General features: G+C 45.5%; 1 protein-coding gene across 1 annotated transcript in view; it reads right to left on the bottom strand.

The window, feature by feature from the left end:
* Positions 1 to 23291, bottom strand: part of PYGB (glycogen phosphorylase B) — a 54014-nt gene extending 30723 nt beyond the window's left edge. Inside the window, exons 1-2 of the mRNA XM_079946417.1 lie at positions 22802 to 23291; positions 4696 to 4797 (exon numbers count right to left, since the gene is read on the bottom strand). Coding sequence (XP_079802543.1) covers positions 4696 to 4797; positions 22802 to 23044 — 345 coding nt within the window. The 5' untranslated portion in view covers positions 23045 to 23291. The remainder of the gene's footprint in view (positions 1 to 4695; positions 4798 to 22801) is intronic.
* Positions 23292 to 27379: the final 4088 nt, after the last annotated feature.

The following is a 27379-nucleotide window of genomic DNA, read 5'->3' on the forward strand; positions in this document are numbered from 1 at the left end:
TCTAGTTGGTGTGAAGTAGTATTTCACTGTGGTTTTGATTTGCATGTCCCTGATGATTAATGACACTGAGCAACTTTTCTGTCTGTCATTCTGTTATTTGGATGTAAGAGTTCTTAATACATTCTGGATACTAGACCCTTATCAGACATATAATTTACAAATATTTTCTCCCATTTTGTAGATTATCTTTTTTTTTTTTTTTTTTTTGCGGTACGCCGGCCTCTCACTGTTGTGGCCTCTCCTGTTGCGGAGCACAGGCTCCGGACGCGCAGGCTCAGCAGCCATGGCTCACGGGCCCAGCCGCTCTGCGGCATGTGGGATCTTCCCGGACCGGGGCACGAACCCGTGTCCCCTGCATTGGCAGGTGGACTCTCAACCACTGCGCCACCAGGGAAGCCCTGTAGATTGTCTTTTAACTTTCTTCATTATGCCCTTTGATGTCCTTTGTCCAATTTACCTATTTTTTTCTTTTGCTGCTTGTACTTTTGGTGTCATTTCTAAGAATCCATTGCCTAATCATGAAGATGTACTTGTATATATTTTTCTAAGAATTTTATATTTTTAGCTCTTACACTTAGGTCTCTGATCCACTTTGAGTTAATTTTATATGTAGTGTGAGGTAGGGATCCAACTTCATTCATTTGCAAGTAGATGTCTAAGCATCCTAGCACCGTTTATTTATTCTTTCTCTATTGAATTGTTTTGGTACACTTTTCCTTTAAAAAAAAATCAGTTGACCATATATGACACCAAAACCACAGGCAACGGGGACTTCCCTGGCCGTCCAGTGGTTAAGACTCCGCACTTCCAATGCAGGGTGTGTGGGTTCAATCCCTAGTCGGGGAACTAAGATCCCACATGCCGCACGGTGCGGCCAAAAAAAAAAATAAAAAATAATAATAATGAAAAAATTTTTATTAAAAAAAAAGCACAGGCAACAAAATAAAACCGGACTTCATGAAAATTAAAACCTTTTGTGCATTAATTGTGGATTGTGCATTGTGGACTATTATTCATCCAGCCTGAAAAAGCTTCTGACATATGCTACAACACAGATGAGCCCTGGAGATATTAAGCCAGTCACAGAACGACAAATATTGTATGTTTTCACTTATGTGAGGTACCCAGAGTATCAAATTCAGAGACAGAAAGTAGAATGGTGGTGGTCAAGGGCTGGGAGAAGGGGAGGGTGGGGAGGTAGTATATAATGGATATAGAGTCTCAGTTTTACAAGATGAAAGAGTTCTGGAGATGGACGGTAGTGACGGTGTCACAATGATATAAATGTACTTAATACCACTGAACTGTACACTTAAAAACAATTAAGATGGTAAATTTACATTATGTGTATTTTACCTCAATTTTTTTAAATTGGGAAAAAAATCAATTATAAATGTGAGGGTTTATTTCTTGATTCTCAATTCTATCCCACTGCTCTAACTGTCTGTCCTTATGCCAGGACCACACCTGTAGCTTTGTAGTGAGTTTTGAAATTGGAAATGTGAGTCCTCCAACTTTGTTCTTCTTTCTCAAGATGTTTTAATTAATCCTGATCTGCTGCATCTGCATCTGGATTTTAAAATCAGCTTGTCAATCTCTGCAAAGAAGCCAAGTGGAATTTTACTGGGGACGGCAATGAGTCTGTAGATCAGTCTGGGGAGTCTCGCAATCTTTATTTCTTTGGCAGCGTGGGTCTTTGTTGCTGCACGTGGGCTTTCTCTAGTTGCGGTGAGCGGGGGCTAATCTTCGTTGTGGTGCAGTGGCTTCTCTTGTTGCAGAGCACGGGCTCTAGGCACGCGGGCTTCAGTAGTTGCAGCACGTGGGCCCTAGAGTGCGTGGGCTTCAGTAGTTACGGCGCATGGGCTCAGTAGGTGCAGTGCCTGGGTTCTAGGGCACATGGGCTTCAGTAGTTGTGACACACAGGCTCAGGAGCTGTGGCTCGCGAGCTTAGTTGCTCCATGGCATGTGGGATCTTCCCACACCAGGGATCAAACCCGTGTCCCCTGCACTGGCAGGTGGATTCTTAACCACTGCGCCACCAGGGAAGTCCCTGCAATCTTAACATTAAGTCTTCCAAGCCATTAACAGGGGATGTCTTTCCATTTTTAGGTTTTCTTTCTCTCAACAATGTTTTATAGTTTTCAGAACATAAGTCTGTGTCTCTTTTGGAAATTTGTTCCTAGGTATTTTATTATTTTTGATGCTATTTTAAATGGAATTGTTTTCTTAATTTCATTTTAGGATTGTTCATTGCAGATATATAAAAATACAACTGATTTCTGTATATTGATCTTTATCCTGCAACTCTGCCGAACCCATTCATTTGTACTAATACATTTTTACTAGAATCCTTAGGATTTTCTAGGTCATGTCATCTATAAGTAGAGATAGCCTCCCTTCTTCCTTTCCAATCTGGATACCTCTTATTTCATTTTCTTGGCTAAATGTCCCGGCTCCATCAGTACAGTGTTGAGTAGAAGTGCTGAGACATCCTTTGGACAAAGCAGCAGGTTAAACACAAGCTGGGGACACTCTACAGAACAAACCCAGTTTCAACAAATACACTGCAAGGCAGACAAATTAAAAAAGAGGAAACGCTCATAGATTATGCTCATAGTTGCACAGATGCAACTAAGTTTCTGAACATACTATTTAAAAAATTTTTAAGGCGATCAGAGAAATTTGTACACTGCCTGAAAAACTGATATTACAGAATTGTTAATATTTTAGAGGTCATAATGGTATGACCCTATCTTTAAAAATATCCATTGAAATATTTACAAGTGAAATATTATATTTGACATTGGCTTAAACAATCTGGGAGTGGTGGGGGCATAAGGGAAACAAGACCGGCCAGGACTTGGGCTTGCGGACTGGTGAAGCCAGGTGATGGTATGTGGAAGAAGTTCATCGTAACAGTCACTCAATTTCCATATATAAAGTTTTCTACAATAAAAAAATTTTAAACGTGTCCTTGATAGCTCAATTAGGAGACACTGGCTTCTTCTGAATTTCTAGTTTTTGGTGCAACCCGCTCCCAGAACTAGCCCTGGGTGATGCAGCGGCAGCATGTTTTATTTTTGACACTGCACTGTAACTGGGGAGCCTGGAGGGAGGAGGCCTCCAGCCCTGCATCACTGACAGTCCCACCCACAGCGTCTGGTACCCGCCTTGTGCCTGGAAGGAAGGCCAGGCAAACGTGTGCCTGAAGATGCTCAGGTTCTGTCATCATGGAAACTTTTCAAACACAAGCTTAATTAAAAGCTAAATGGCAAGTGAAATACCATTTTTAGGGAAAAAAATGTACAATGTTTAGAAAGATATATGCCTCCTTGTATTTTCTAAGTTTCTATAATTAACATCTTATTTGTGTAGTGAAAATTATAAACAGGGAATTCCCTGGTGGTCCAGTGGTTAAGACTCTGTGATCTCCTCGCCAAGAGCCAGGGTTCAATCCTTGGTCGGGGAACTAAGATCCCACAAGCCTGCAGTGCGGCCAAAAAAAAAAAAAAAAAAATTGGCTTCAGGAATAATAAACAACCACTTTAAGTAAATATTTTAAAAACATTATAAACAGATAATGCATATTTATGGATAAACATTCCCTAAAATATTTACTACCTGTAAGAAATATACAGAGAAAATGTTTCAAAAACTGAAATGCTTTATACGACTGTAAACTCCACTGTTCCGTGGTCCTTACAGACATGTTCTAACATTCACAGTCAGTAAATGAAACTCAAATGACAAATCACCTGGGAGGATAACCTCCATCTTTTTAGATAACTGTGAGCCTAAGGTTCCTATTTGGGAGAGTCAATTTTTTTTCCAAGTTTTTATTGTGCCAACTGAAACTACTTGTCCCAGATGCTTGGCTCCCCTAAGTCCTGGAGGGGAGACAGGAGCCCCTGTGATGTCAGGGCCTGACAGCCACAGGAGGCTCACACCACCCTGCTTCCAACAAAGCCCCCAGAGCACCTCCCACCCCAACACCAAAACCAAACAAAAGCAAAGGCAGGGGCAGGTGCTGGGGGAAGGAACGACTCTGGTGAGGACCCTTCCACATACGTGCAAAGGGCAGGGGTGCTGCCCATTCACACTCTAGAAATCCTACACTGAGCGTCCGGTGCGGGAGGGAGACAGTGTCCACAGAGGGGGTACACACACAGTAAACAGACACGGCCTATTCCAGCTCTGCCCTAAAACTGCAAATCAACCGTGAAAGGGGGAGGCCTCTGAGTGAACAGCTGTCAAAGACGAAGCTCAGGCACAGGCAGTGTTTACTCTGAGTAGGGGAGAAAGGGCAATTTTATAACTAGACGGCAGGACCAGTGGCTTGGGGGGGGGGAGGGGAGCTGGCGGTGGGTCACTGGCTCAATAGAATGGAGAGAAATGGGATATACCAGCCATTTCTGCCATGTGGTAAACCCGCCTGGGGTTGGGGTACGGAGTGCAAACATCTAGAAGCGTCAAGCCTTGGCATCACGACGCACCCAGTCCTTGCCCTCCAATGCATTAGCTCCCATCCACTTGTGCTTTCTCCCCTTGAGCAGGAGTGTCGCCCACCAACCCATTCTCCCCGACGCCCGAGCCATTTCCCCCGTCCCAGATGGCAGTGCTCACCTCTGCAGGGCCTGGATTAAGACTCAGTGCCCACGAGAGGCCACCTAGCATCCTGTCCCCAAGGACCCATACCTGATAGATGGCTTCGTCACAGGCGTTCTGAAGGCCCAGGTTCACCATCGTGTTCTGTAGTGTGCGGCCCATGTAGAATTCCAGGGAAAGATAGTAGATGCGCTGAGGAAGCAAAAGGAAGCATCTTAGACTGTGCATTCCACCCCACACACGAGAAGAGTCCGGTGCCGAGAAGACCTTCTTAGGGGCTTCGCTCAGTCAACCCTGCACTTACCTGCACATCCCTAAAATGGGCTCACTCCCTTCAGCCTTGGCCAACCTCAGCTTTCCAGGGGCAGCCCCGTAGTGGGGGCCCTTCGAAAGTAGTCTGTTCACTGCCCTTCTGGAGTCCCCAAGGGGATGGAAACGAACCACTGCCTGAGGTAGGGAGGCAGGGAGGGGCAGTAGTGGGGAACAGACTCCCAGGACAGATAGAGCCAGGTCTGAGCTTGGCGGGGCCTCTTCCCAGCCACGCCCTCGAGGAGGAGACCGCATCGCTCACACGGGGTGAAGCAGCCCTGCAGGATGCACAGCTTCTGATACCTGCACTAAGTACTCAGTGCAAACGGCACGGTCAACACAACGGGATAGACGGCTGGACACGTCTACTTCCACCTGCTGACTGTTTGCTGGCTTTGGGGGACTGAGAGGTAAACCTCCATGTAAACGAGGTGACGACCACCAACACTCGCTGGGGGCCACACAGGGTTCAACACTTCCTGCGCCTGGTGCCACCTGCCCACACGACCACCCAATGGGCCACGGGAGGCGGTGGCAGAGCTGAGATCTGGCCCGCAGAGTCCCGCTCTCATACAGGGCTCCATGCTGCCTCCAGCTGTCAAGGGTAAGGCCTTGGGACTTCCCTGGAGGTCCAGTGGTTAAGGCTCCACGCTCCCAATGCAGGGGGCATGGATTCGATCCCTGGTTGGGATCCCTCATGCTGCACAGCACGGCTAAAAGAATAAAATAAAATAAAACTAGAACGCTCAAAAAAAAAAAAAAGAGTAAGGCCTTGATGAGAGAAGGGAAAAACGCTTCCCTACAGAAGAATTCTGATTAATAAACGCAGAAGGAAGGGGAGGAATGGAAAACCACCATGAGAACAGCACAGGAACAGCTGCGCAGGTGACCACCGTGGCTCTAGGGACTGACTGGATATTCTACACAGCCCTCCAAGTGTCTCCCCACAAATAATCTTAATCGCCGTGGTGGTTTTAGCAGATGCCCCCCAATTCTCTGATAGCCTTCACTCCAGGAGGTGGTGTGGTACTCAACCCCCTCCCGCTGAGGGTGGGCTGGTCATGGCAACTCCCTTCCGACAAATAGTCTGGAAAGGGAAAACTGCAAATTCACAATTTTGGATTGTGACGATACCTTCCCCACATGATCAAGGTTAACTTCCCCAGTAACAGGTCGGGTGATATGCTGTCATGAGAAGGGGACCTCGCCTCCACGGTCTTCTTTCCAAAACTCCCAACCCCAGACTGACGGTGAGAAGCATTGGTCAGACCCAAAGTTAGGGACATCTGTGGAACTGCCTGACCAGCATCCATCAGATCTGTCAAGATCACAGAGGACAAGGAAAGACCAACAACCACTGCAGATAGAAGACTAAGGAAACAGGACGACTAAATGCCCTGAGGACCCTGGATTAGGTCCGGGACAGAGAAAGGCCATCAGAGGAAGCACTGACAGGAAGTGCTGAGCCAGCGCTAACTTCTTAGTTTTGATACCTGTGCTGTGGTCACTCAGGATGTTACCATTGGGGGCAGCCGTGAAGGGCACGTGGGCATGCTACACTCTATTTGCAACCCTCTGTCAACCTAATATTGCCTCTAAGTAAAACGTAAAAGAGCAAAACCAGGCCTTGAAAAGGTGTGTGTCTGTGAGCTGTGCACGTGCACGATGATGAGAGAGCACGTCTCGGTCTCAGGTGTGAATCCGGGGAGAGCGCTGGCTGCGCTACGGTTTTACCTTTCCTATAAAATTTCCAAAATATGCAATCTAAAAAATCTATTTCCCTATGGGCTGCAGAATGCAGGGAGAAGAAAGGCCTGGATTCCTTCTCCTCAGGTGGCGAGAGGGCTGCTGGGGCCTGTGCACTTCACGGAGACACCTGCAGAGGGCGACCTGCTGAGCCCCGCACCAGCAGCTTCGGAACCTACCATGTGGGCAGAGACACGCTGAAGGCGCTTTCTTATACCTTGTTTAGAATTCTGACCAGCAGCTGACCAGAAACATCTGAGCAAACCTGGTGACCATCTGCCAGCCAACAGCCGTTTTAGTGGTGCTGCCCTTTGGGTTTTTCCAGCAGCATTCACACCATCACTTCACACTTCACTGTAGTTGTTCTTAACCTACTCTCCTCAGAACCAAGAAGCAGCCTGAAAGGATGGGCCAGGTAGAAAGAGGCTCCCAACTTGCAAAACACACAGACAGGGGACCTATGTACACGGAGAGACATCCCATGTCAATGGATTGGAAGGCCTAATGCCGTGAAGATGGCAATGATCCCAAAATGATCTACAAATTCAACACAATCCCTGTCAACATTCCAGCTGGCTTCCTTGCAGAGTGACAAGCTGATGCTAGCATTCAGATGGAAATGCAAGGGGTCTGGAATAGTCAAAACAACCTTGAAAAAGGAAACAGAAGTGGAGGACTCACACAGGTCTCAAACCTTACTACAAAACTACTGTCAGTGAGACTACACTGGCATAAAGAAGGACACACAGAGCAATGGAATAGCGCAGAGAGTCCAGAATAAACCCTCACATTTATGGCCAACTGATTTCCAACAGGAGTGCCCAGATAATTCTGTGGGGAAGAACAGTCTTTTCAACAAATGGTGCTAGGACAACTGGATATCCAGAAGCAAACGAATAAAGTTGGACTCCTCTTTCATACCATATGCAAAAAATTAATTCAAAATGGATCAAGAACATAAATGTAAGGGCAAAACGATAAAACTCTTAGGAGAAAACACAGGGGCAACTCTTTGTGACCCTGGATTAGGCAATGGTTTCTTCTGACATGACATCAAAAGCACAAGTGAAAAAACAGATAAACTGGACTTCATCAACATTTAAAACATTTGATACAATTAAGAAAGTAAAAAAGACAACCCACAAAAGGGGGAAATGTTTTTTAATTGAAGTATAGTTGATTTACAATATTATATTAGTTTTAGGTGTACAACATAATGATTCACAATTTTGATAGATTATACTCCATTTAAAGTTATTATAAAATATTTCCCTGGGCTTCCCTGGTGGCGCAGTGGTTAAGAGTCCGCCTGCCGATGCAGGGGACACGTGCTCCGGTCTGGGAAGATCCCACATGCCGCGGAGCGGCTAAGGCCCGTGAGCCATGGCCGTTGAGCCTGCGCGTCCGGAGCCTATGTTCCGCAACAGGAGAGGCCACAACAGTGAGAGGCCCGCGTACCGCAAAAAAAAAAAAAAAAAAAAAAATTTCCCTGTGCTGTACAATATATCCTTGTAGCTTATTTATTTTATACATAGGGGTTCGTACCTCTTAATCCCCTACCCCTACCTTGCCCCTCCCCTCTTCCCTCTCCCCATTGGTAACCACGTTTGTTCTCTGTATATTCAAGCCTATTTCTGTTTGGTTATATTCATTCATTTTATTTTTTAAATTCCACATATAAGTGATAACATACAGTATCTGTCTTTCTCTGTCTGACTTGTTTCACTTAGCATATAATACCCTCCAAGTCTATCCATTCTTCTTGTTATGGCTGAGTAATATGCCACTGTGATACACATATCACATCTTCTTTATCCATTCATCTGTTGATGGTCACTTAGGTTGCTTCCATATCTTGGCTATTGTAAACAGTGAAAATATCTTTTCAAATTAGTTTTTTCATTTTCTTCGAATATATACCCAGGAGTGGAATTGCTGGGTCATAAGGCTTTGAGTTTTTTAACACTTTGAGTTTTTTAACAAACCTCCATACTGTTTTCCATAGTGGTTGCACCAATTTACGTTCCCAGTGTAGGAAGGTTCCCTCTTTTCCATATTCCTGCCAACATTTGTTATTTATGGTCTTTTTGATGATAGCCATTCTGACAGGTATGAGGTGACATCTCATTGTGGTTTTGATTTGCATTTCTCTGATGATTAGTGATTTTGAGCATTTTTTCATGTGCCTGTTGGCCATTTGTATGTCTTCTTTAGAAAAATGATTATTCAGGTCTTCTGCCCATTTTCCAATCAGTTTTTTTTTTTTGATATTGAGTTGTATGAGCTGTTTATATATTTTGGATACTAACCCCTTATTGGTCGTATCATTTGCAAATATTTTCTCCCATTCAGTAGGTCTTGTCTTTTGTTTTGTCAATGGTTTCCTTTGCTGTGCAAAAAAAACTTTTAAGTTTAAATTAGGTCCCATTTGTTTATTTTTTATTTTGTTTCCTTCGCCTTAAGATAAAAAAAAACTGCTAAAATTTATGTCAAAGAGTGTTCTGCCTATGTTTTCTTCTAGGAGTTTTATAGTATCTGGTCTTACAGTTAGGTCATTAATCCATTTTGAGTTTATTTTTGTATATGGTGTGAGAGAATGATCTAATTTCATTCTTCTACATGTAGCTGCCCCGTTTTCCCAGCACCACCTGTCTTTTCCCCATTGCATATTGTTGCCTCCTATGTCCTAGATTAACTGCCCGTTAAGTGGGTGTGTTTATTTCTAGGTTCTCTATTCTGTTCCACTGATCTATGTGTCTGTTTTTGCGCCAGTACCATACTGGTTTTTGTTAGTTTGTTTGTTTTTTTATTGGAGTATACTTGATTTACAATGTTGTGTTAGTTTCAGGGTGATTCAGTTATACATATATATATTCTTTTTCAGACTCTTTTCCCTTATAGGTTATTACAGAATATTCAGTAGAGTTTCCTGTGCTATACAGTAGGTCTCTGTTATCTATTTTATATGTAGTAGTGCGTATATGTTAATCTCAAACTCCTAACTTATCCCTCCCCCACCCCCCTTACTCCTTTGTTAACCATAAGTGTGTTTTCTATGTTTATGAGTCTGTTTCCTTTTTGTAAATAAGTTCATTTGTATCATTTTTTTTTAGATTCCACATATAAGTGATATCGTATGATATTTGTCTTTCTCTGTCTGACCTACTTTACTTAGTATGATAATCTCTACGTCCACCCATGTTGCTGCAAATGGTATTATTTCATTCTTTTTTATGGCTGAGTAATATTCCATTGTATATATGTACCACATCTTCTTTACCTGTTCATTAGTCAGTGGACATTTAGGTTGCAGTATCATACTGTTTTGATGACTGTAGCTTTGTAGCTTTGTGAGTGTAGTCACAGCATGATACCTCCAGCTCTGTTCTTCTTGGAGAAAATATTTGCAAATCACATAGCTGGTAAGAGATCTGTATCTGGAATATATATATACAATTCAATAATAAAATGACAGCCCAGTGGTAGGTTGGGCAAAGGATCTGCACAGACATTTCTACAAAGAAAATACAAATTGCCAATAAGCACATGAAAAGATGACTAACATCATGAATCATAAGGGAAATGCAAATCAAAAGCACAATGAGATGCCACTTCACATCCACTAGTACAACTATGATTAATAAGCCATCAGATAATAACAAATGGTTAGCAAGGATCTGAAAACTAGCTGATGAGAATGTAAGACGGTACAGCTACTCTGGAGACCAGTCTGGCAGGTCCTCAAAAGATAAACAGTTTACCATTTGGCCCAGCAATTCCACTCCTAGACATATATCCAAAAGGAATGAAATCCTGTGTCCACTAAAAGACTGGTATTTAATAGTCAAAAGGTGAAAACAACTCAAATGTCCACCAACTTATGAATGGATAAATAAAATGTGACAGATCCATACAGTGGAATATTATTCGGCCATAAAAAGGAATCAAGTACTGATAAAGCTACAATGAGAATGAACCTAGAAAACATTATGCTAAATGAAAGAAGCCAGTCACAAAAGACCACATATTGTATGATTCCATTTATATGGAATATAGGTAAATCTACAGGAACAAAAAGTAGATTAGTAGTTGCCTAAGACAGGCGGACAGGGAGTTTAGGGTGGGTAGCAGCTAAAAAGCGTGGGGTTTCTTTCTGGGGTAACGAAAATGTTATAAAACTGACGGTGGTGATGGTTGCACAAAACTCTGAATATATCAAAACCACTGAATAAACTGTATACTTTAAATGGGTAAATTGTATGGTATCTGAATTTTATCTCAATAAATATTGTATGTAAGATAGAATACTTCCACTTATAAAGGTGGTAGGATAAAAATGTCTCTACCCACTTCTCCCTAAAACTCACTGACCCTAGGAAAACAGAGGTGGAAACTGAGGGAGGCAGAACTCAGCCAGAAACTGCCCCTTGTAACACTTCACCACCAAGCTGCAGGAGAAGGATGAGGGTGACTGTCCACTGCTGGTCTCTGCCTTCTGAGGCCAATGAAGGGACAAAGCACTTTACACTCACATGCGTGCACACATGTCTACACCCACATGTGTACATGCATTCACACCCACGGCACACACTCGCTCACACCTGTGTGCGCATGCACACACACACACACACACACACCACAAAACTGGGAACCAGGAGGGGCTGCTCCCTCCATGCTGCACACAGCAGGCCCTGCCCCATCATCCAGCTGCAAGCAACTGGCTCAGGAAGAATCCCCTCCACTCAGAGATGGAGCTCAGGGTCTACACCCTGAGAAGAAAAACAGAACAGACAGGAAATACAACAGACAAAGGACACCCAACATTTACCAAGGGCCACATGAAATCCATTAACACAGACCCATCTAAGATATCAAGAAACACTGATAAGGTAACAAAGGGACTCAACCAAGCACGGGAAAGAAGTAAAATAAATAAGAGATAAAACCACCACAGAAATGGAGGCAGCACTGAATGCAAAACAGCGGCACAGCTGAAAACAAAAAGCTGGCTGGAAAAGTGAGCAAAGTGGGGGAAAAGCATGAAGAGGACTGGAGAGAAAAATACCCATACGGAAGACAAAGAATACTTAACATCTGCATAATCAGTGTTCCTGAAGAAAGAAAATGAATAAAATGTTAAAAAAACTTTTCAACATGTAATTTAAGAAAACTTTACATATATATTAAATCTACAAATTGAAAGAACATGCTTACGTACAAAAAAAATTCCAGTGTCCTTTAAATCACAAACACGTCGCAGTGTAACGAGTGATTCTGCAGAGCTGCCCTCTGCTCCACCACCGCTGTCACTGCTGCTCACGGCCCATTGCTTCCTCCTGACTTTTCACTGTCCTGGACGCTATTTACTCTATACTTGAACTGATTTATTATTATATGGGGTTCCCAAAGCACGGTACCACACCTCCCTCTAGATGGGGCTTAGTAATCAAAGTGAAAACACACTGAGATGACAACACCCAGCTGTCCCAGAGAGTGAGTGAATGTTTTGAGCAGCCATTCCCTTCCTCTAGGCACACATGAAGGCCATGCCTATTTATGGGGTTCTCCCAACAGGTTTTATAAAAAGTTGGCAGGGCATGGAGCAACAAAGCCCGTGAGCCACAACTACTGAGCCTGCGCATCTGCAGCCTGTGCTCCACAACAAGAGAGGCCGCAACAGTGAGATGCCCGTGCACCGCGATGAGGAGTGGCCCCCACTCGCCGCAACTAGAGGAAGCCCGCGAGCAGAAACAAGGACCCAACACAGCCAAAAATGAATAAAGAAAGAATGAAAGAAAGAATGAATGGATCAGATTTATATTTAAAAAAAAAAAAAAAGTTGGCAGGGGACTTCCCTGGTGGTCCAGAGGTTAAGAATCCACCTTCCAGGACTTCCCTGGTGGCGCAGTGGTTAGGAATCCACCTGCCAATGCAGGGACAAGGGTTCGAGCCCTGGTCCAGGAAGACCCCACATGCCACAGAGCAACTAAGCCCGTGCGCCACAACTACGGAGCCTGCGCTCTAGAGCCTGTGAGCCACAACTACTGAGCCCTTATGCCATAACTACTGAAGCCCGCACGCCTAGAGCCCATGCTCTGCAATAAGAGAAGCTACCGCAATGAGAAGCCCATGTATCGCAATGAAGAGTAGCCCCCGTTCGCCACAGCTAGAGAAAGCCCGTGTGTAGCAACGAAGACCCAACGCAGCCAAAAATAAATAAATTAATAAATAAATAAACTTTTTTTAAAAACCTTTAAAAATAATTTTAAAAAAAAGAATCCACCTGCCACTGCAGGAAACACAGGTTCCAGCCCTGGTCCAGGAAGATCCCACATGCCGCGGAGCAACTAAGCCCGTATGCCACAACTACGGAGGCTGCGCTCTAGAGCCTGAGAGCCACATCTACTGAGCCCATGAGCCACAACTACTGAAGCCCGCATACCTAGAGCCTGTGCTCCGCAACAAGAGAAGCCACTGCAATGAGAAGCCTGCTCATTGCAACTAGAGAAAGCCCATGAGCAGCAACGAAGACCCAAAGCAGCCAAAAATAAATTAATTTATTAAAAAAAAAAAAGAATCCGCCTTCCAATGCAGGAGACGCAGGTTTGATCCCTGGTCAGGGAACTAAGATCCCACATGCTATGGGGCAACTAAGCCCGTGCACGGCAACTACTGAACCCACGCACTCTGGAACCTGCGCACCACAACTAGAGAGAAGTCTGCGCGCCACACTGAGAGATCCCGAGTGCCGCAACTAAGACCCAACACTGCCAAAAATAAATAAATAATATTAAAAGAAAAAAAGTTGGCAGGTCAGGGATATGATCAAGATGTTTTTATTTTGCCTTTAACTATAAATATGTATTTTAAAAGCTGTAGTTCGATCTTTCTGCTACAGTTTCCAACTTTTAACTAGCACTATGAAAATAGCTTGATTATCTCTTTTTCTAAGAGATGGGTGCTGAGGGATAAAATGTTGGGCCCAGTCTTAAAGCCTCTGGATCTCTTTCATTTTCCTCCCAAGTTCAACATGGGTGTCCAGGGTTCAGCTGTGTATTTAGTTCTGTAAACCTGCCTGGGCAGCCTCCTGCGGCATCCTGAACAAGAGGGCAGCAGGAGCAGCATGGCATCCAGGGTCCCCCCAGCACTGCCCACTCAGAAAGGGCCGACCACGGTCAGCTCTGCACCAGGCACCGCTGCAGACTGTGCCTGGCTGGAGCTCTGGACTCAGGGTTTGTGCCTTGTTTTCTGTTGCTGTTTTTGTCTGTGTGACTTGAGAACTTTTATTGTTTCCCCACGTATGTTGATTTTGTTTTCCCCAGTTTCCTTAAGATGGTTCAGCGTGAAACCATCAAACTGAAGAAGGCGCTTGAGAAGCCGGCCAATGACATGCACAGATTTTGAACCACATGGACTGGGTCCCCATCCCACCAGCGGCCGGTGGGGCGACCTGGTCACTTTATGTCTCTGATAGCACCATGCCTACCTGGGACTCGGCAATGCTGGTCCCCTCACCTGGCCAGATTTTCAGGGAGGGGTGTGGAACCTAAAGAACAGGGTGACAATTCTGGAAAAAAACCACCTTCAAAGGGCCAGCTCCTTGCCAGGCGCAAACTCTGCCGCTTGATGGCCAAGGCCATCGCAGGCCCGGCCCAGCCCCTTCCTACCTCTCCAGCCCCTCCAGCCTCCCCGGCGCCATCTGTGCAACCTTGGACAGGGCCTCCCGGCTCAGGGGTGCCAATAGAGAACCAGATGTTCACCTGCTTGAGCCTGAGAACAGCAGGGACCCCTTAACCTTGCCACACAGCTCTGGGGGGCCATCTGCAGGCCTGAACTCGGTCACTGATCTTTCTTGCAGAGTCCCTTCTTTGCAATATGGCTGTAACAAGTGTTAAATGGCCTAGAAGCAGCCTTAAGTTTTTTATAAATTGAGTTTATTTATTACACGCAAAGCCCACACCAACAAGTAACATCACAGAAAAGCATAAACAAAGCTCTTGACAAAGATGAAAATATGATCAACACAAACATTATACAACGTATTACTCTCCTAAAGAATCTTAGGAGTTAATGAACTCTGTGAAAATGGAGTTTAATGCCCATAGGTAGAGCCTCATTTTGCTCTCTCTACAACCGAGATTAATACATACAACTGGACTTTCTGAGACCTCCAATTTCTTTCCCCTCTCCTAAAAGTGTGTTTAGAGTCCTTGTTTAACAGAAGGGTCTGAACGCTCTGCAGGAAAAGGAAAGAAATAACTTTCAACACTCAGGGCATTGAAGCACAGACTGGGGCAATCGACTTCACCACCAGCAAGAACCTGATTCTACAGGCAGATCTGGCCAGGAAGGTGTCCGCCTGCGCCAGGAACACGCAGCCTCACTCCTCTTGTCTATCAGATTCTATCGGTGCCGCAGCGGCGTCTTAACCCACGAGCTGCCCTCTCGCAGCACAGAGTGGCTCCCTCCAGCCAGAGCTGGCCCTGACATGACACAGGGACACTGACCACTGACCCAACACAGAATTCAGCTCCGCTGGGCCCCCCAGCCTCTACAAAGGCACTGAGGTCACCTCCAGCCTGCCGCCCTGCCCGGGCAGCTCAGCGAGAGGAGGGCTGCTGGGGGGAGGGGCCCTTCCACCCCTGTCCTCACTGAGCATGTCCCCGTGTACACGCCACTGCGTCTGAGGGGCTTTTTGGAGGAGACAGCTTTATAAAACCACTACAGTGCTTGTGTGAGGACGCCGAGCGTTATCTACCACACCTCCTAAGGCCCAACCTATGAAGTCACACTCGTACTTTCTTTCAGAGCCAAGTGCCGGGGAACCTTGGCTTCCCCTAACTGGTGGGTTGTGTCTCAACGTGGACCACGAATGTCGTTTCTTATATTTTAGGTACTGGTACCTAGGAGTAGAACACAGGTCTGTTTGCGCAAAGTCAACTTGGAAAATGTAAAATATGATAAAATTACAGTATTTTATCCCTGTAAAATCTACAGGGATTTTACACTCAGAGATCGCTTAGCTCTGCAGGAAACAAATTCACTTTGTGTTACATGATGTCAGTGTCACAGTCCTGTGCCTCCCACCTTATGTGCCATTAAGCTCTACAAAGCGTCTACTCACCCCATCCCAGAGCCAGATAATCACGGAGGCCACCTTGTCCCTGACAGATAGCCAGAGCCTAATCAATTTATAGTAAGTGATCTGGACCACGTCAAACTACACTTGGGACTCAGTGTTATAACAGAGCTACTTTCACCTTTAAAAAAACAATGGTGTTTCAAGGCTGAGAAAAGACACTCAGCTAAAACTGAAATTACATGTAATTCCTATTCCAGAAGATCCTGTTGAAGGCATTGTTAACCAGACTTTTTTTTTTTTAACATCTTTATTGGAGTATAATTGCTTTAAAATGTTGTGTTAGTTTCTGCTGTATAACAAAGTGAATCAGCTATACGTACACATATATCCCCACATCCCCTCCCTCTTGCGTCTCCCTCCCACCCTCCTTATCCCACCCCTCTAGGTGGTTGCAAAGCACTGAGTTGATCTCCCTGTGCTATGCAGCTGCTTCCCACTAGCTATCTATTTTACATTTGGTAGTGTTTGTATGTCAGTTGTCAATGTTGCTCTCTCACTTTGTCCCAGCTTACCCCTCCCCCTCCCCGTGTCCTCAAGTCCATTCTCTATGTCTGCATCTTTATCCCTGTCCTGCCCCTAGGTTCACCAGAACCTCTTTTTTTTTTTAGATTCCATACATATGCATTAGCATACAGTATTTGTTTTTCCCTTTCTGACTTATTTCACTCTGTATGACTGACTCTAGGTCCAGCCACCTCACTACAAATAACTCAATTTCATTTCTTTTCATGGCTGAGTAATATTCCATTGCATATATGTGCCACATCTTCTTTATCTATTCATCTGTCGATGGACACTTAGGTTGCTTCCATGTCCTGGCTATTGTAAATAGTGCTGCAATGAACACTGTGGTACATGCCTCTTTCTGAATTATGGTTTTCTCAGGGTATATGCCCAGTAGTGGGATTGCTGGGTCGTATGGTCGTTCTATTTTTAGTTTTTTAAGGAACCTCCATACTGTTCTCCATAGTGGCTGTATCAGTTTACATTCCCACCAACAGTGCAAGAGGGTTCCCTTTTCTCCCCATCCTCTCCAGCATTTATTGTTTGTAGATTTTTTAATGATGGCCATTCTGACTGGTGTGAGGTGATACCTCATTGTAGTTTTGATTTGCATTTCTCTAATGATTAGTGATGTTGAGCATCTTTTCATATGTTTGTTGGCAATCTGTATATCTTCTTTGGAGAAATGTCTATTTAGATCTTCTGCCCATTTTTTGATTGGGTTCTTTGTTTTTTTGATATTGAGCTGAATAAGCTGCTTGTATGTTTTGGAGATTAATCCTTGGTCAGTTGCTTCATTTGCAAATATTTTCTCCCATCCTGAGAGTTGTCTTTTCATCTTGTTTATGGTTTCCTTTGCTGTGCAAAAGCTTTTAAGTTCATTAGGTTCCATTTGTTTATTTTTGTTTTTATTTCCATTACTCTAGGAGGTGGGTCAAAAAGGATCTTGCTGTGATTTATGTCATAGAGTGTTCTGCCTATGTTTTCCTCTAAGAGTTTTATAGTGTCTGGTCTTACATTTAGGTCTTTAATCCATTTTGAGTTTGTTTTTGTGCATGGTGTTAAGAAGTGTTCTAATTTCATTCTTTTACATGTAGATGTCCAGTTTTCCCAGCACCACTTATTGAAGAGGCTGTCTTTCCTCCACTGTATACTCTTGCCTCCTTTATCAAACATAAGGTGACCATATGTGCATGGGTTTATCTCTGGGCTTTCTATCCTGTTCCATTGATCTATATTTCTGTTTTTGTGCCAGTACCATACTGTCTTGATTACTGTAGCTTTGTAGTATAGTCTGAAGTCCAGGAGACTGATTCCTCCAGCTCCGTTTTTCTTTCTCAAGACTGCTTTGGCTATTTGGGGTCTTTTGTGTTTCCATACAAATGGTGAAATTTTTTGTTCTAGTTCTGTGAAAAATGCCATTGGTAGTTTGATAGGGATTGCACTGAATCTGTAGATTGCTTTGGGTAATGTAGTCATTTTCACAATGTTGATTCTTCTAATCCAAGAACATAGTATATTTCTCCATCTGTTTGTATCATCTTTAATTTATTTCATCAGTGTCTTATAGTTTTCTGCATACAGGTCTTTTGTCTCCTTAAGTAGGTTTATTCCTAGATATTTTTGTTGCAATGGTACATGGTAGTGTTTCCTTAATTTCTATTTCAGATTTTTCATCATTAGTGTATAGGAATGCAAGAGATTTCTGTGCGTTAATTTTATATCCTGCTACTCTACCAAATTCATTGATTAGCTTTAGTAGTTTTCTGGTAGCATCTTTAGGATTCTCTACATATAGTATCATGTCATCTGCAAACAGTGACAGTTTTACTTCTTCTTTTCCGATTTGGAGTCCTTTTATTTCTTTTTCTTCTCTGACTGCTGTGGCTAAAACTTCCAAAACTATGTTGAATAATAGTGGTGAGAGTGGGCAACCTTGTCTTGTTCCTGATCTTCGAGGAAATTTAACCAGACTTTTCAGTTGTCCAATTACCTTTCTAAATTTCTGTGTTCATTTCTCTTCCCTTCGCCATATCCTAAGAGCCCCATCCTCTACAAGGCAGAAAAGAGCCAGCTATCTGCTGCCTGCTGTTTACCTGCTTCATCTCTTAAAATGTGTGGGTTTCCATATGGGTTAGAGCCTGCTCTGTTTAATGGGCGGGAAAAAAGGAGGTATATCTGGAAAGATGTGTAAAGTGCTCTCAGTTTTCTTCCTTGTATTTCTTATCAGCAGCACAGCTGACAAAGCTGGTTAAGGTCTGCAGTTGACAACACTGTGTTGGTGTGAACACCCTGAGTTTTTTCCAAATGCTCTTGTCGTATAAGGGAATCTCCTTGATTTTCCAAGTTACACATTTGAGTTTTCAGGGGTAAAGGGGTATCAAGTCTAAAACTTACTTTCAAATGGTTCACAGAAAAAATGTAGTTATACAGAGAGAAAGACATAACAAACATGTTAAAAATGTTTCATGTTTGGGGAATCCGGATAAAGACCATATGGGAATTCTTTGTATCATTCTTGCAACTTGTAAAAGTCTGAAATCACATAAAATAAACATTTAAAAAATCATCTATAAAGGGCTAGGATGCAGAAATAAGATCGGTTACAATATTTCATAAAGATACAAAGGGTTAGCCATCCACAGCACCTGCCTAAGGCTGCCTAAGCCATCCACTTACACAACACTGTAAGTCAGGGTTCCTCAGAAAAACAGAATCAACAGGATATATACACAGAGATTTATTTTAAGGAATTGGGTCACATAATCATGGGGGTCCAAGACCAAAATCTGCTGGGGTGAGCCTGCAGGCTGAAGACCCAAGAAGGAGCAGCATTTGTAGTCCAAAGGCCTTCTGCCGGCAAATTCCTTCTGGCTGGGGAGGGATGTGGAGAGGAAGAGAGGGGAGGTGGCTATGGTGGGGGTATCAGTCTTTGTTCTGTTCAGGCCTTCAACTGATTAGAGGCCATCTACATTACAGAGGGTAATCTACTTTCCTCAAAATCCACTGACTTTAATGTTAATCTCATCTAGAAAACACCTTCACACAAACAACCAGAAAAATATTTGACCAAATATCTGGGCACCATAGCCCAGCCAAGTTGACACACAAAATTAACCATCACAGCCTGCAGGAGCAGAGGCTAGACTGTCTTCTAAGAAAAATCACGGCACACATCCAAAGCTTCCTAATCTCATAAATGACGGCTTCAGCCTACCTTCCATTTGGCAAGCTGTCAGGGTAATCAGCAACATGAAACATCTGCCCCTCCCCTGCTTCTGGCCAGAGAAAGTAACTCTGAGCTCTCTGCTATCAGGGAAGCTTGCCCGTGGGATACAAGGTCAACTTCACACAGATGAGGGCAAACACATCAGAACAGTTGAGTGGGTCAAAAAGATCCCAGTGCTGGACCCACTCCTGCCTAATTCAAACAGAATTTCAGAAGTAGGGGTTGTGTGCAGCCAAGGCAACAAAAAACTGCTCTAGATCATCTTCCTTTAACTCCCAGATCCAGCCAAACCATAAGATTAATTGTATTCATCATGATTATCTTACTAGAAATATTTAGGACAGCTGTTTGGACCCAGTGGTAGAGCTCCTTTCCTTAGTCCACCATTATGGTTATGCCAAGAGCTCATGAGGAAGAGCCATGGTAAACTGGCCAGTCCATCCACTACAAGGATGCAATCAGGCCAGCTGTCCACATCGTACAACATCTCCTTTAAAGACCCATGGAAGAAATCTCGCATCTGCTCATTCTAGAATTTACTGCAGAGATTCCATGACTCCCATAACTGGGCATGATCTGCAATTTGCTTTGGTTGCCAGAACTTACATCTGCATTTTGTCTCCTGACCATGTATCTGAACTTAACCCACTTTCCTACCCTTACTGTCTTGCCCCAACTTTCTCTTTGAGGTCTTCTATGAAGTTGAAACTTTTGCAGCATATCTTGCTTAAGCATTCTCAAATTCTTTTTGGATGGAATGTTAATATCAAGTGGAAACATTTTATCAGCAAACACAAAGCTGTAATGTTTTAGAATGGCAAGGTACTCAGGGATGGATTACCTAGCTTGACCTTCCTTATTTTAAAGATGAAGAAACTGAGACCAAGAAAGGTTAAGAAATCCACCCAAGCCCAAGGGTCAAACAGGCCAAATGGTAAAGCCAGGAGGAGCCTGGATTTCTGTGAGCCATCCCTCACCACCCAGCTCTTTTCCGTCCCTGAGTTTGCAGTGGAGTCCTGACCTTGCCATCACTTCAGAGACGCCTGGAGCCGACTTTAGAACTAAGCCTGCCTCCTGCCAAGAGCAGACTTCTTAATTTTAGCCTGATTTTTTGACTTGCTGATTTGCCAGCTTACTTGAAAACTCTTCCTCTGAGCACTGAGCTTCAACCGTTTCTACTATTACCAAAAATAGAGTGCTTGAGAGTTATGAAACAATAGGTGCAGCGTAGCACTATACTAGTTTGTGTAATAAAAACAAATGTTTCTACCTGCACAGAAAAAAAGATGTGGAACACAAGATGTTTGTAGCATTTACAGTGTTACCACTAGGTGGTGAGATTACAGTTAATTTTTTCCTTTTGGCTTATCTGTGTTTTCTAATTTTTTCTCCAATGATCACAAGGACTTGCATAACTGTTTTAAAGTAAATAAAAATATTAAATACAAGCACTTTAACTTATTGTTTAGATCGTCAGGCTGCCTAAGTCTGCAGTGCAGTGGTTCACATCCTTGAAGCCGCTCTTAGGCTGGGGGTGTGGCTCTGCAGGATTCTTATTGGGAGACCTTCCACGTCCCCTCAGCTCTGATCCTCCTGGGGCTTGTTTCTTGTCCTTTACAAGCAAACATGTAACTTTTGCAGAAAAAGGAGATGATGAGCTTATTTTCAACATGAATTAGCCAGACTGAAGCACTCAAATTCCAAGTTTCCACTTTCAAATGACCTTCCTATCCAGGACAAGCAAACCACCTTCCATTTACAGGCTGTGTGGCTTTAAAGAAGAGAAAGGTTTACACCTATAGCCACCATAGCAATCAGTGAGGATGAGCAAACCTGTTTTGTTAGAGGGATTTAATCCTGTTCATGAAAGGTTATTTCTGTAATCCCTGAGCCCATCACTAGCCTTTTCAGGATCTAAATATAAATAAACACTCTAATGGGACCCCACGGTGTTGCGGTGTGTTCTGGTCCAGCTGCAGGGAAATACCCTTGAATATGCCGTCAGAGGTGTCACCTGCTACATGAAGAACAATGATATTGCAAATCAGAGCTCTGCCATCAGCAGGGAATTCTGGGGGAGCCACTGCCTGTTGGCCAGTTTCCCTGGCAAAGTCATCCCAAGCCCTTGTTGAAATAACCTGTTTCAGCCATTTGGTGCCACTCCATTCTTCACTGTCTTGCATACTAAATATGAAGATCCTAGTTGGTATTCTAACAAATCTGTCCTTTTTACCACCTCTCTTTTAGAAAAAAAGAGTGCCCCAGAAAGAATAAGTTTGGAAAGGCAACCAATCTCAGACTTAGCAATTATTAAACATTTCTTAACGCCCTACAAAAACACTGTAAAATACTATCAACAAAGCAACTGCCCAGTGCTCAGGTGCACACTGCAAGTCAAATCTTTGCAAATTGGCTTCAGGCCTGCAAGTGTGTCCTTTCCTCACCAGTTTTCACTCTACATTAGTATAGTAGAAAAGATAAAACTTTCCACGGTCAAGAGGAAAAAAACAAAAACCAACCAACAAAACTGGTAGCAGGAAAAAAAAAAAAAAAAAACTGGTAGCAGGGGCCTGGCCAAGCCCATACCCATCAAACCGAAAACTACCACTTTGGAGAATCATATTTACTGACTTGGAAAGCTGTTGAAAAAGCTACAAATGTTGATGAATGAAACAGAAGAGCCACAAAATTATATATACAACATGCTTTTTAAAAGTGTGCATATATATTCAAGAACAGGAAAAGATGTAGAAGGACGTGCACCTATATTTTAACACAGTTAATAACGGAGGTGATGAGCAAATTTTCTCTCGTGTATTTTGTACTTTTCTACCATAAACCTACATGTGTGTAAACTGTAAAAAGAAAACAATTCCTTAACGTCGGCCAACCTTAAGCTAAATGAAGTTCTTCAAGGCAGGTGTGAGCGCCTGGAAGGCAGAGTCCATCACTGCGGGCTCCTTCTCCTCAGCAGGCTTCCCAGTGACGCCCCCCATCTCTGCCCGCCCGGACATTAGGCCCCAACCACAGGGCTCCAGGCCGCCCAGTACGCGAGGTGAGGGTTAGGCGACGCCGTGTGCGGGGCCGTCTCAGCCGGTGATCTCTCCTCAACTCCGGGGGTGGGGGGGTGGGGCGGGGTGTCGCTCCCCATCTTAGGGGGTCTCTCCTTACCCGTGGGTCTATCCTCACTTGGGGGCGGTCTCTCCCCATCTCGCGGGGAGGTCCCTCCTCACCGGGGGTCTCTCCCCACCCCGGTGCAGCCTCACCTTGGGGTCGCGCTCGTAGTAGTGCTGCTGCGTGCGGATCCAGCGGCCCACCAGGTGGTCTCGCACCGTGTGCGCCAGCGCCAGGTAGTAGTCGCGGCGCGTGGCCACGTTGCGGTCCTTGACGAGCGTGAAGTGCAGGTGCCGGTTGAAGCTCTTCCGCACCTCGGCCACGTCGCCCAGCCCCGCCAGCCCGCGCACGCTGATCTGCTTCCGCCTCTCGCCGTCCGTCAGCGGCTTCGCCATCGCGCCGGCAGTCCGAGGAGGACGAGGAGGAGGAGGGCAAGATAAGCCGCGGGGACACGCCCGCACGGAGGATGCTGCAGCTTCGCCGGCTGCCAGGCCGCGCCTGCGCACTGCGCTGCGGCGGCGAGGAAGGGAGGTGCAGAGGGTGCGCCTGCGCGCTGCGCCGGACCACGTGAGGGGCGGGGCCTGAGGAAGGGCGGGGTCGCAGGATGGGAGGGGCCTGCTGGAGGGGCCGCGCACCGACCCCTGGGTGAAGGAGTATTGCTGAGTTTCTCAACTTCCAGAGCTGAGGGTGAGGTCCTGGACTTATGGCCCATTCCTGCCAGCAACTCTCTTCATGTCCACTCCCTGAGACGGTGTCTCCTCCTGCTCGTCCCCCTCCCTAAAGCTGCTCACCTGGTTCCTACCTGCAGGTCCTCATCTGGGGCCCTCTTGCTCACTCTCACCAGCAACCCTCCAGTCTACACCCGCTAGCACCACCGCTGCTGTTCCCCAGGGCCGTCTTCGGGTCCCCGGCTTCAGTGTTGCTCCCACTGCTCCTCCCTGATCCTATCTTGACCTCTGGGGTCTCTGCATCAAGGAGAGTCCTTACAGGTTGGTTTAACATTGAAAAACTGGCAGTATTCACTGAAGCTAAACAAACACCTACTTCTGACCCAGCAATTCTAGTCCAGAGAAAATACCCAACAGAAACGAATGCTTATACCAACCAGAAGGCATGTACAGAAATGCTCATAATACTCAAATATTCAGAACAGTCCCAAACTGGAAACCACGCAAATGCCCACCAATGCTGGACTGATAAACTGTGGCATATTCCCACAGTTGCACAGTCCCCAGCCGTGAGAATGATAGACCACATCCAATACGCAGACGAACAGTGCTGAGTGAGAGTGGGCAGCGCTAAAGAGCACAGCCTGAAGGATTCCACTCACGTGAGTTTCTAAGACTGGCCAATCTCTGGGCCTGCAGACCTAGGATGGCGCTGAGCGTTAGAGGTGGACATAGCTGGGGGGGAGGGGTCGCAGGGAGGGGGAGTGGGTGAATCCGTGGCATCTGGAAAAGCTCGGTCACATGTGGTGTGCAAGCTCATCACTGCACACGTGGGAGCTCCCCCATGTGGGGAGTGTCTGTGGGTGTGGTCCTGGGGCAGGGCCCCAGTGGGGGGGGGTCACAGGTGCGGCCCAGGGCCTTCCACCATCTTTCTCCACAGCTCATCCTGTTTCCTTGCCCTCCCTCCACACCCAACGGGGCTCCAGATCCTTCTTTAGGCCAAAGCCTTCCTGCTTGCTCGCATATCCAGTGCCAATAGCATCAGGCCTGGTGGGCCTGCCTTCTCTCCCAAGCTCCCAAGGACTCTCTCTCAGGAGCCGGTCCTCCAAGATGAAGTCTGGGTCCTCCAGCCATTTTATTCCCTATCTAGTCCATCCTTAGCTGCTCTTTTGGGTCCTCTTGCTGGGATTCCTGTGGTAGTTTCCTCATGGGCTCCCCTGCCTCCCAGACACTCCCCAGAATCATCCTAGCCAGGCTACAGACAGCACAGCCCCTCCGCAGAGGGCTGAGCCCAGCACAGCTCCTGCAAACCACAACCCCAGCCAGGTAAGCTTGGTAAACCAGCCTCAGCCCCTCCCTAGCAGGTCCTCAGGCTGGGCCTGGGGGACTTGAGGGGACAGGTGAAGGCAGGCACCCGACTGCAGCGGGCAGGCATTCTTATGTGTCCCATCCCACAGGGACCAGGCAGAAGGGGAAGTGGTCCGAGCTGGGGTCAGTGAGAGAGCTGGGGGTGGGGAGAGAGAAGGAGCCCCCGAACTGTGGAGCCTGTGGGGCTGTGAGGGGCGGCGAAGGACACACAACCAACATCCACAGGCCTCCCTGGTCTGGATCTTGCCCTCTGCAGCCCTCACCCCTGGGGAGTCCCTCACTGGAGGGGCGGATTTGAAGTGAAGGTCCTGCGGCCTGGTTTCGAGCGGCATCTCGGGGGGCTGCCTCTGCCCACCCTCAGCCCAGGCTGGCCTACCCCTTGTTTTTATATGGCCCTTAAGTTAGGAACGCTGTCTACGTTTTCATTTTTTTTTTATAAATTTATTTTATTTATTTATTTTTGGCTGCGTTGGGTGTTTGTTGCTGCACGCGGGCTTTCTCTAGTTGTGGCGAGCAGGGGCTACTCTTCGTTGTGGTGTGCGGGCTTCTCATTGTGGTGGCTTCTCTTGTTGCAGAGCAAGGGCTCTAGGCGTGTGGGCTCAGTAGTTTTGGCACATGGTCTCAGTAGTTGTGGCTCGTGGGCTCTAGAGCGCAGGCTCAGTAGTTGTGGCGCACGGGCTTAGCTGCTCCATGGCATGTGGGATCTTCCCGGACCAGGGCTCAAACCTGTGTCCCCTGCATTGGCAGGTGGATTCTTTTTTTTTTTTTAACATCTTTATTGGGGTATAATTGCTTTACAATGGTGTGTTAGTTTCTGCTTTATAACAAAGTGAATCAGTCATACATAAACATATGTTCCCATATGGGCAGGTGGATTCTTAACCACTGTGCCACCAGGGAAGCCCTACATTTTTAAATGATTGAAACAAGTGAAAAGAAAGATAATTCATGATGTACGAAAATTACATGAAATCCAAATTTCAGTGTCTACAAATACAGCTACACTCATTCCTTTATATTTTCTCTAGGGCTGCTTTCACACATCCACGGCAGATCTGAGCATCGTGACAGAGACTGTATGGCCTGAATCTGCCCCTTACAGAGGGTGCTGCCCCTGACCTGGAGTGTATGCTCCTGGGGGAGGGCCCCATGTCCCCAGCACTGCCTCACACTCGCATGCCCCATGAATGTACCCCAAATAGAGCGAATCCCCATGGTTCTACATGCCGCATTCCAGGCGAGGGTGGACTGAGGCGTGGGAGGTGGCTGGCCTGGGCAGAATTCTTGAAGCCTCTTTAAAATTCACTAGATCACATTGGGAACACGCACATTAAAACCCCAGCAGGCAGCAGGACTTACCTGCTACATACAATGGTCTGGTCAACATGAAAGTGACCGACAGGGACTTCCCTCGTGGTCCAGTGGTAAAGAATCCGCTTTCCAATGCAGGGGACACAGGTTCGATCCCTGGTCAGGGAAGTAAGATCCCACATGCCACGTGGCAACTAAGCCCACGTGCCACAACTGCTGAGCTCGCACGCCTCAATGAGAGAACCTGCATGCTGCAAACTACAGAGCCCACACGCTCTGGAACCCGTGCGCCACACTAAAGAGAAGCCCGCGCACCACAAGGAAGAGCCCGCGTGCCACAAGGAAAGATCCCGTGTGCCTCAATGAAGATCCCGCGTGCCACAACTAAGACCCAACGCAGCCAAAAATAAACTAACTAAATAAATGCTCTTAAAAAAAAAAAAAGCAGCCTTTAAAAAAAAGAAAGAAAAAAAGAAAGTGACCAACAGCACAGAGTGGTGGTGGGGCGGTGGAGTGCTGCTCAAGGGAGTGTAACCATTACAGCCACGTTGGAAACAGTGTGGCAGTTTCTCATAATAAAATAATCAGTAGTTAAACATACACTTGCTACGTGGCCCAGCCATTCTACTGTTAGGTATCCATCCAAGAGAAATAAAAACCTATGCCCACAAAACAGCTTGTGCGAGGATGTTCTCAGAAGCCTTATCACTAACGCCCCAAACTGGAAACAGCCCAGGTGACTATCAACAGGAAAGTGAAGAAACAAAGTAAGATATTGAAATAGTGGAATACTAACTCAACCATAAAAAGGAATGACACCGGTGAGTCTCACAGACATTATGCCAAGTGGAAGGCCAGACACAGAAGAGCACATATTGTACAATTTCATTGACATGAAGTTCCAGAATTGGCAAAGGTAATGTGTTGTGATGGAATTCAGAACGGTCCCCCAGGGGCCAAGGGAAGGGGGATTGCCTGGGGAGTTTCTGGGGTGACAGAACAGGGATATGGGCTATATGAGTGCCTCTGTCACAGTGGTTTGAACTATATTCTTAAGATCTGTGCATTTTACTGTAGGAAAATACCTCTATAAAGATATTCTTTAAAAAAAAAAAAACAACTCACTAGGTCAGAAGTAAAAGCTAGAATGAGCTTAAGTACCAAAAACAGCCTCCATGAAACAGGAAGCCTTTGCAAATCCAAGCCTCTAGGAAGCAACATTGAGTTCCTCCTGAGATTCATTCTGTGCAGAGACATTCCAGCTGAAGCTTTGAGCTGAGCATGAAGGGTCCATCCAAGAGAGAAGTGAAGGAAGTCTTCTTGCTGAAAGCCTATTTGCACTGCTAACCCAGGACACTGAGCTTCCCTCTCTGCCCCCCAAAT

The sequence above is a fragment of the Stenella coeruleoalba genome, assembly GCF_951394435.1.
Source record: "Stenella coeruleoalba genome assembly, chromosome: 15".
Classification (NCBI taxonomy): domain Eukaryota; kingdom Metazoa; phylum Chordata; class Mammalia; order Artiodactyla; family Delphinidae; genus Stenella; species Stenella coeruleoalba.